The 9,982-nt window shown below is 39.5% G+C and overlaps 1 protein-coding gene across 3 annotated transcripts; it reads left to right on the forward strand.

Annotated features, from left to right (window-relative positions):
* The first annotated feature begins 162 nt into the window (after positions 1–162).
* On the forward strand, positions 163–8,558 carry SLBP (stem-loop binding protein). Of its 3 annotated transcripts, none has more exons than XM_052780703.1 (8): positions 163–240; positions 763–894; positions 3,556–3,660; positions 4,173–4,232; positions 4,483–4,614; positions 5,248–5,397; positions 6,749–6,833; positions 7,592–8,558. In XM_052780703.1, exons 1-8 carry the CDS (start codon positions 197–199, stop codon positions 7,706–7,708), a joined length of 825 nt encoding a protein of 274 aa, XP_052636663.1. In that variant the 5' UTR covers positions 163–196; the 3' UTR covers positions 7,709–8,558. The 3 variants fall into 3 exon arrangements, with proteins under 3 accessions (XP_052636663.1, XP_052636665.1, XP_052636664.1); XM_052780704.1 differs by lacking the exon at positions 163–240 and adding an exon at positions 374–415; XM_052780705.1 differs by lacking the exon at positions 763–894 and having other exon boundaries at positions 168–240.
* The last annotated feature ends 1,424 nt before the right edge of the window (positions 8,559–9,982 follow it).

Below are 9,982 nucleotides of genomic sequence, written 5' to 3' on the forward strand. Positions count from 1 at the left end.
TGCGTACCTGTCCCTATGGAAGGGCCGGCGCAGGCGCCCCCCCGCGGAGGCGGGGCGGGCGGTGTCAGTCAGCGGCGGCGGGAGATGCGAAGGGGCTGAGCGGGAAGGCAGGCGGGCCGGTCGCTCTCTCGCCGCTCTCCTCGCAATCCGCTCCGGCTCCCCTCGCCGCCCAGCCCTCCCGAGGACACCTCCCGCCATGTCCTTCCGCCAGAGGAGCCCGCACGGCGGCACGAAGAGCAGGTAGAAGCCAGGGGTACCGGTACTCATCCTCCCTCCCCCCCCCCCCTTCTTCTCCCCGTCCCTCAGGCGGGGTCCGCGCGCCCCCTGCGCGTGCCCTTCCCGCCCTCAGCGGGGCCGTTGCGCGGCCGGCGGCCGCCATGTTCTCCGGCGGGGCAGCCGGTGGCCCCTCGCTGAGGTACGGATTCCCCCCCCTCCCAGTTAAAAGCGAAGCGGGGCTGAAGCTCCCGCCGCGGGGGTCGGGGAAGGGGGTGTAAATGCCCGGGTTCCCTGTGCCCGCCATTGTCTGCAAGGGCGGGCGGTGAGGGGCAGGTTGTGGGGCCGTTAGTAGCGGAGTGTCCTTGCGTGGGAGAGCCTCCCTGCGAGGGACTCTGAAGGCCCACACCTCCTTGTGTCGCCAGGCTTGGTTTGTTGAAGTAAAACTAGTAAATACACTGCCGTGTCTGCATACGATGATGTTACAGAGAGGTTAATTAAATAAACCCACCTAGAGTGCTCACGTTGTCTTGGCTTGTCTGCTTCCAGCCCACAGCCTCCGCCTCGCTGGTCCCAAGGAAGGAAACGTGGCGCAGATGGAAAGCGGAGAAAGCAGAGTGAATCTGATTCATCTGTTTTTGATGAGAACAAGTACAGGCCTTCTGACAACAGGCTGGAGAGGTAGGCAGCGCTTGCAATAGAAACATCTCTCTGCTCTTTTGTTCATCAGGAGCCGTTGAATTGTGTATTGTACTTAGTTTTTCAAGCCCTGCCTATTTATAAATCACTTGTCCACCATAAACAGCTGATCTTAAAGGAGGGAAGAGAATCTAGTGCAGTGTTCTTATCTTGGAGTCACTTCTTAAGAATAAATGTTTTTCATTCTTATGTCTTGAATTATATTCTTCATAATTTTCTGTCCTATTTCATGCTTGCTTACCGCCATTTATCGTGAAGCAATAACTGCACAAGCCAGTTATGTTTGTTTGTGGATATAAGCTGTACATACTGCTGTGGTAAAACTAAATGAGATGACAAATGAAAAATTCAAGCCTTAGAAGTCATCTGTCCTCATATTTCTGAAGGCAGTACAGACCATCTTGAGAAGTTGTGTCTAAGTATGTCAATACATGTGTGGTGGGGTCTACTTCTGAGGTCACTCAGTCTGTTCATACTGCTGCTTGCTGCCTTTCTTACCATTTCACAGCACAGGTAAACTTCAGTTTAGTGAAAGTATCTTATTTTATATCACTGTCTACATCTGAGCTATTCATGCCACAGACCCTTTAGCCCCTTTTAGCAGTGGATGGGAATTGTGGCCTGCAGCCCAGTTGATTGAATCTAGATTTCTAATCTAGAATGAGATGGGTTGTGCCCTGTAACTACCTATTTTTCCTTGCTGATAATCAGCAGGGAAGATATTGGTCAATGGCTCAAATTACGATATCCAGAGTAAATGAAATTAATTTCAGGAAGTGTGTTTGAATAGGAGCACAAGGATGAAACTTTACAGATTGCTTCATCAGTTTCAACCTAAATAAGCAATGTCTTTGCGTGTCTTCCAGTATTGAACAGGCATACTTTCTGGATTAGTTTTGATTCAGCTCTGATGGAAGTTGTTCTCTTCCTGGGCTGAAACTACGTTTTGTTTATGCCAATTCAACATTGTCAAAATAATTAAATGAATTATTAATTCCCACCCCCGGCATCTCCCCCATTCACAGCTTGCTAGCTATTTAGTATATTCATTTATAGTACTCACAATGGCTGTGAAAAATCTTGTGTTGTTCTATTAAAATTTACATTGTAAAATTAAGAATCAGTTGAGAGTTCCATCTTGAAGTTGTGTGGTTTGGGGTTTGTTTGTTTGTTTCCCCCCCCCCCCCCCCCCCCCTTAAAAAGTTTATGTAGCTATCTACAGAAACATACCACTGTAGCATGTAACCTAGCCTACACTTTCAATAATTTTAAGCTGGTGTCCTTCAGAAAATGGTATGTGAAATACCAACTTTACTCATTTACTCACTTATTTTCACTCCACTACATGAGTTAACAAATATTTATTCTTTCATGATCACAGGCTCATTAGCTATATAAAAGACAAAAGTTAGAACACAGAATTAAATAGTACAGCTAATTAATTAAAATTACACCATGGCACCAGGAGATTTTCCATGTGAAAATATACCTAGTAAAGAAGACAAAGGGACAAGAAAAGCAGTCAATTTTTAGCTAGTAAACTGAAGATTTGCTATGACTTTGCAAACTGGTATTTAACAACTTTATTGTAGCCCATTAGCATCACAAGCAGATTCAGACTGTTGCAGGGGAATAGGCTTATATCCCTTCCCAGCCAACAATAGTTGCCTATATTCAGATTATTAAACGTTTTCCAGTTTCTGTCCTCCTGATGACCAATTTTCCTGAAGTACAAACTCCAAACCGTATCCTGCACACCAGAGCTTTTTCAGTAGATCTGGAAATGCTCTGGAGACTTACCAGGATTCTGTGCAAAGAAGTCCATTGAAGTCAAGGAATTAGATCCACCTGTGCTAAAACCAGGTCCAACTCCCTCCCTGCTCCCAGCTCAGAAATAGTCTTGCACTATTTTGAAGTTTTTGTTAAATTCAAACTGAAAGCTCTTTTTAGAGGAAAGCCAGTTACCAACTCAGAAAAATTAAAAATCCATAGCAAACAGTACAGGTCCCTCTGCAAATATCTGCTCAACCTCCAAGGATTTTTAGTATTTGCTTATATTAATTTCTAACTTTGCAGAAAATGCAGGCTACATTCAGTTATTGTTCTCTCATGGTAGAGAACAGTGCAATCCCAGCAGTACCCAGTTAGTCCCAACATCTGAGCTATTTCCTCATCAACACTGTGTCACACCTTTTTATAGGTGTTTGATTCTGTACCTGTGCTGTGTATACAGAGAATTAGGGAGAACATGGGAGGGTCTACAGCTTTTTCCTCTTGATTAATTTGCTCTGATGCTAGACATACTGAGCTTAGTTCTCGAGACTGTCATCCCCACGTGCCATTTTACACTTGGCGAGAAGCTCTGGTGCTGTGCTAGGACTGCAAATGGTGCTCAAACTCTGCCAGAAGGGCAGAAGAACAAGGCTATAACCACACCCCACACACTGCCTGCCCAGATCTGTTGTATGACCAAGCTTCCATCCCAATCCTCTTCCCGTTTTAATTATTTTAATAATTATTTAATTATTAATTATTAATTTAATTATTATTAAATGAATGGGGGAGATGCTGGGGGTGGGAAATACAATAAAATAAAATTTTAATGTAGAGGCTTTTTTCCTTTGTTTCTTTTTTTCTTTCTAGTTTTACAACACCAGAAGGCCCTGGACCCCTTTCCCGGTGTTCAGATTGGGGAACTGCAGTAGAAGAAGAAGAAATGAGGAACAGTGTTAACAAAGAAATTGCAAGGTACCTATGGGTGTTTAAGATGAAGTGGGGAAAGGAGGGAAAATGGTAGTTGTCCTGTAGAATCTGTATTGACTTCTGTTTTTAACTTCACCATTGTAGTAAAATCAGACCAACCTTTGCAGCTTGTCTGCTGCTTTGAGATCAGTTTTGGCTTAAGTCCTGCAGAAATGACATAGCATTATCACTAAATATCTCCCTTTTGGAAGAAACCTTTCCTGAATCTTGTAGTGAAAGGACATTCAAAGTAATTCAAATTACTGTTTTTGCATATCATTGCTATAAAAAGATATTTAGAGAAAAGACTTAGGAAAAGAAAGTCTTCAGAATTTTTTTTTTTTAGGGGAAAACTGAAACATCCATTCCATAGTGGAAAGGCATTTACAGTGTCTGGGTTGACTTTTTCAGGACTGCTGCTTAGCTGAGAAGTAAAATCAACTGTGAGCTGTGACAGTGCACCCTTACATGTTCTTTTTGTTTATGTATATTCTTAATACTGATTTGAACTCTTACAGATACAGAAGAAAACTCCTGATAAATGAATTTTCAAGAGAAAGGAAGTCCTCCTCTGGAAGGTAGGTTAAATTTGTAGCTTAGCTGAGGAAAATCCTGACAACAGGTCTGAATTTTAACATGTCCCATGTTGCTTCTTAAAATGCTGAGTTTGAAATAGTTCATCTTAAGTCTGCTCCAACATCATAGTTCAGTAGCATCCCAAGCATTCATTTGAAAAGTTTTAACATGTTTCTTTATAATCTACACGTGGATTTGTTTGAGTGTCGCTTGTTTTCTAGTAGTGCTAAATCTACAATGTTTTTTCTTTAGTTCTGATTCAAAGGAGTCCACTGTGACAGTAGAACTTGAGACAGATGAAGTGGTTTTGATGAGAAGACAAAAACAGATAAACTACGGAAAAAACACAATTGCATATGATAGATACATCAAAGAAGTTCCTAGGTAAGCTGCTTGGGTTTCTGGAAAACTAAATGTTCAATTGTAACTCATACCTGTTCTTTATAAGCATATTAATATAGTAAACTTGGTATCTGAGACACATTCAGATAGAAGGCATCTAGAAATTAAACTTTCTAAGACATTTTTAACCAGTAAGTCACACAATCAAATGAGACATGGATTTTTTTTTTTTTTAACTAGTTGGTACATGAGGAACATCCCTTCAAACTTTCTTATGCTGCAGAAATGGAAGTGAAAGTTCTTTTGGTTGTGCTTGTCAACTAGAGGCAATGAAACTGCTTTTTGCAGTCCATTTTCTCATTAGTAAACTAAAAGACAAAATGGCCTACAGTCGCTCTTAAGTTTGGAATGAGGTTTTTAGACCTATGGTTGTTAATCCTTTTTTTATATTTTATTTGACTCAAAGACAGAAAAACTAGAAGTTCATATGGAGCTGACAACTTTTCACTTGAGTGCTGGAATTGCACGTAGGCTTTTCTCATAAATAATATAGTAACTTAGAATTTGCTGCGTTGTAATGAGTCTGTGTAGCAGGCAATCAGTCTTACCATTTAAAACTACGTTATGTATGTGTGAAAAACACTAATGAATTTTTCATATCTAATATCTGAATAGATGCCATCGTATACCGGGAGTTCATCCCAGAACTCCAAATAAATTTAAGAAGTACAGCCGTAGATCATGGGACCAGCAAATTAAACTATGGAAAGTTGCGTTGCATTCGTGGGATCCACCTACTGAAGAAGGATGTGATCTGCAAGAAATGTATGTATACAGTATTCAAGATACCTTTATAGAAATGAATATATAAAACCTCATGTTCAAAACAAACCACCCCCCACCCCACGCCCCCAAAACAGCATAGCCCTGTTTGAGACAAGTCAGTGATTGCTGAATGTTTTCATTAGTTACTTGTCCATATGTAGTGCTATTCAGTTCCTTTGTGGTCAAAATATCTCGTAGCTTTCTGGACCTAGTTGGTGGGACTAGACTTACCCAGTGTCCTTGCAAGGGCGTACATATATATCCCTCACTTCTTTAATGCATGTCACTGGGTGAAATCAGAGCTTATTCTGCAGTACTCTATAAAAGAAAATACCACACCCTTGAGGCAAGCTAATTCTTTCAGAGCAGTCTGCAGATTAATCTGTGGTAGAAGCAGTGCTAGAGAGGTCTCACTAATTGACAGATCTCATGAATATTGAGCTTGGACCAATAAAATGTACGAGAACCTGCCTCATAGCCTTCTCGCTTCCTAGTTCAAGAACAGTGGTATGAATTCTTGTTTCTTGAGCAGAGAGGAGGAAAGATGTACTTGTAAAATCATCTCAGGGTACCATTGAATTAAAAGCATGGCCACAGTCCATGTGTTCACAGTCCAAGCTACTATGCTATTCTGCTCTAGAAAATGTAGAATAATGCAACTAGTTATTTTCCTCTATAGAAAGCAATAAAGCTGATCAGGGAACATCCAAAACAAAACTGTGGGACTACAGAATGAAGAGGACACAGATGTAACTAATTCCTCAGGAAACAGTTTTGTGGTGATAAACTACTGTTTTTCGCTAACAGTGATGCTGACTTTAAAACCCATATGGAGCAATGGGATCTAAAAGCAAAGGCTTACTTTTAGCTTCCTTGTAATTGATGTGAAAGGAGTTGGTATTTCAGCCTGAAGCCTACTGTATATGTTGGTGTTGAAATAATAGTCTATCTTCAGATGCTGGGGTCTAGTTCTGTGTACAGTGAATGTTAAATCTTATGTTGCAAAAGAAATCGATGAAAACCTTGTCTGGGAGAAAAAAAAATTCCTCGCTCTTCCATAACATTTGTCTTTATTTGTATTGAGGCATTTTTTGAGTATCGAGTATTTGTCTTTGACAAGTTGCAGTATTCGGTCTCAAGACTTTAATTTAGTCCTTGGCTATTTTGGCTGTATTGAGTTGACCTGCTATTCTGGTTGGTCTCTGCAGTTTGCCACCACTGTCCCTATTAATCTCTGTAGGTCTCTTTGCTCTTGTTTGGCCATCATTTTCAGACCTGCACCTACAAAGTGCAACTTACTACTAAAAAACTGAATTTGTTTTAAGTTGTATTCTTTTTAATTATTTTACAGTAGTCCTGTTGACCTTGGTGAGATGGAGACAGAATCTGTTGGAAGCAATTCTACTGAATCTCAAACGAGTTGTCAGGATAATGATGTAAGCATATCTGTCATAAATATTTGTTAATAATTGGTCCATTACTTAGAATTGTACCCAAAGTAGCCTGAATAAATGAGAAGTTCCATAATCTGCTGTGTTTAGGGACTGTTCATAAAGCTGACCAATCTTTAAATTTTCCCAGCTATAGCCAATTAAGTTCTGCTTCAAAGGAGTCTACTGTGACAGTAGATGTCTGTAGTCTGAGTTTAGAGAGTTAGAACTTAAGTGACCATCTCAAATGACACATCTCATTTTTCATAGCCTGCAAAAGGTTATTTATCTGTTCAAAGCATGTCAGTTATTAACTGTGATGTACAGTGGAAATACTACTCTAGATGCAATATCTAAAGTTAAAATAGGATGTAATGTTTTTGGCACACTCAGACTTTTTGAAGTAGGCTCTTTTTGTATCCAGAAAGCATTTAATACACCTGAGCAGTAATCTTCAGTAAAGATCTAGTAATGTTTTTCTTACTGGATTTGTTTCTTTGATGAATGTTGAATGTGTATAATGTTTTAATGTATGCATATATAGATCCTTAAAATGCAAGAAATCTTGGAATGTGGTTGAATGGGCAGAAGCCTTCATTTAAATCTTTTTAATCTTAAGACTAGCCCTGGGTTTTTGTAAGGCCTTTAAAGTGCTTGTAAGCCTCTGTTAGCAGGTGGTCTAAATGAATTACAGAAGTGAAATGAATTATTGCATAACTAAACCTGTATTTAACTGCTAATTATTACCTGACTTTGTATTCCAGGATACCTGCTCTGGCACTCCCACCAAAGTTAGACATGTTGACTATCAAGCAGAAGGTGAATTTGACTTGGAAGTGTGTTTGAGGGAACCACTTAAAGATTTTGATACTGTCAGTTAAATAGTCTGTGCAAACTGTTTTAGAGGAGGTTTCTTTTAAATTTGAGAGGTTAACTTGATTCATAAACTGTTTATAGTAAGAAAGCTTAAGCAAAGTTCAAGACTGTTCTCTAAGTTGTGGTTGGTCTACATATTCTCTGGACCAAACTTATGTAAAAATACCATTAAGTTGTGTGACTTCTTTTTAACTTTTAATTTATGTATATCAGATTTTTTTTATATAGGCTTTCAATAGAAAAACTAGCCAAAGGCAATGCTATCCTCAAGTAATTATAAATAGTTCAGCAAGATCTTACTGATTCCCACCCCCATTGTGTCCATAATTTCAGTTGTCCACCTGCAGATCAAGAGCAGAACAGGGACGTATTTTTGAGCATCTGTGTTACCTTGCTTTTCCATCTGGCTCTTCTACAAAGATCTGACTTGAAGTAATACAAGTGGTAGCTGAACTGTACTGCTGATTAGTACTAGTAAACCCATCTACCGCAGTTATTTACTGTAAGATTGACTGCCTTACCTTTAAAAAAAACATTCTTTATTTGCAAAAATGTTTCAGAAACAATTGGAAGTTAAATACTCACAAGAAATTGGAGGTCAATATGGTAAAGCTTAGGCAATAATGCTTTAAAAAGCAGTAGCCTGAATTTGAAATTTGTAAATAGTCATGAGTTGTTTGTTAATACAGTCAAGAAAACAATGTCTAGGGAGAGTGCTTGATTCTTTTTAATTTGCTGATTTTAAATGTAAAACTGTTGTAAATGATAACACTGTACAGATTTTCTGCTGAAAGCAGTTAATGTTTCTATTGCTTTTGTATGGGATGTTGCTGGAAAATAAATGGAATGTGTTTACTTATGGCTCTTAATTTCATTTCCTACTAGAGATGTTCCGTGGATAAGAAAATGCAGGAAAATACTGAAAGCCATGTATCTGATACTGATATTAGGCTAGGATATGTGTGTGTTAGCATCCTCTTTCTTTGAGGGAGACCTTAAAAACTTATTTACTTGTGTGCAGGCCACTGGAGTGAATTTAAGACTTAATTATAACGGGTAAGCCTGTTGTTGACCTTTTGCAGACTTCTTAGAAGCAGGTTAGTTTAGTAGGTGTCCGTTAGCTGGTTACCAACTTCTGTTCTCTAGAAAAACTGCTAGAAGAGCTAGGTGGACACTTCACTCCTGTTTACTATACAGGACCTTTTGTTAAAGTCACCTCACCTGGTTTTATCTCCAAGATGGAATTTCTGGGTGTTGGTGTTACAACACTGTCAGGCTCAATGGAGACACTTAAACTTTTCAACTCCAGTGAGTATCCTAGCTGTAAGCAATATTACTAGCTATCTAGTTTGTTAGGTGCTCTTAAAATCTGGTAGCTTGATCTGATGGGGAAACTTCCAAGAGGAAGCTGTGGCATTGGTATAAAGTCTGAGCTATGTTCTGGTGTGAAGGAGACAGCCTTCCTAGTGTGTATTTTTTCCAGAAAAGGCAGCAAAATGATAGTTTGTTTTGCTTACTACATGGAGTAAGCCGTCTCTGCCCTCCCCAGATGGCTTTTCTCATGGCACATTTTCTGGCCGCACTGTCCCTGGTTGTTCTTAAGTGTTTTTTTGTTGTGTAATACCTAATTACAGCTTGAGCTGCAATTTGCTTTGGAACTTCTTTCTGATATCCCCTTCAATAAAAGTGGTCTTAAGGTCAAGCCAAATTTTTCCATGTCTACCTAGAATAATCTGATGCCTTTACTTAAGGCTTCTACATAATGGCTAAAAGGGGTTTAAACTAGACTTCCCAGGTAGCACAGTAACTGCTCTAGGCCTGACATACAATTGCATGTGAAGCTACTTGGGAACACTATTTCAAGTCACAGCTACTTACTATTAGGTTTTTTAATGGTTAATGCATCTAATTTGAGTCAGCCACTTAAAGCTTAATGCAGTTCTGTCTCTGTGCCACTTGACCATTAGTAACTGCTGGTATTTTTCGTAAGAGTGGTTTTTTGAGAATGTGTGTTACTTCTGAATGCTTTAAAGGTTAGTAATGAGTAACATGAAGCCAAGAACAAAACCATTCATGTCTCAAGCTACAAATAGTTCATGCAGGTGAACATCAGTCTAGAATAAAGTATTAATGTTAAATGATGTGTTTCTACCCAGTGTGAAATGAGTAAGGCAAGATTTCTGTAGAAAACTACATACTGCATACCTGGTAACTAGTATTTTCTGTCAACTTGATTCTGTCTTCATAACCTTGAAGTGCAGGTTACTAGTTGACACTAC

The sequence above is a fragment of the Harpia harpyja genome, chromosome 2 (genome assembly GCF_026419915.1).
Source record: "Harpia harpyja isolate bHarHar1 chromosome 2, bHarHar1 primary haplotype, whole genome shotgun sequence".
NCBI classification, from domain to species: Eukaryota; Metazoa; Chordata; class Aves; order Accipitriformes; family Accipitridae; genus Harpia; species Harpia harpyja.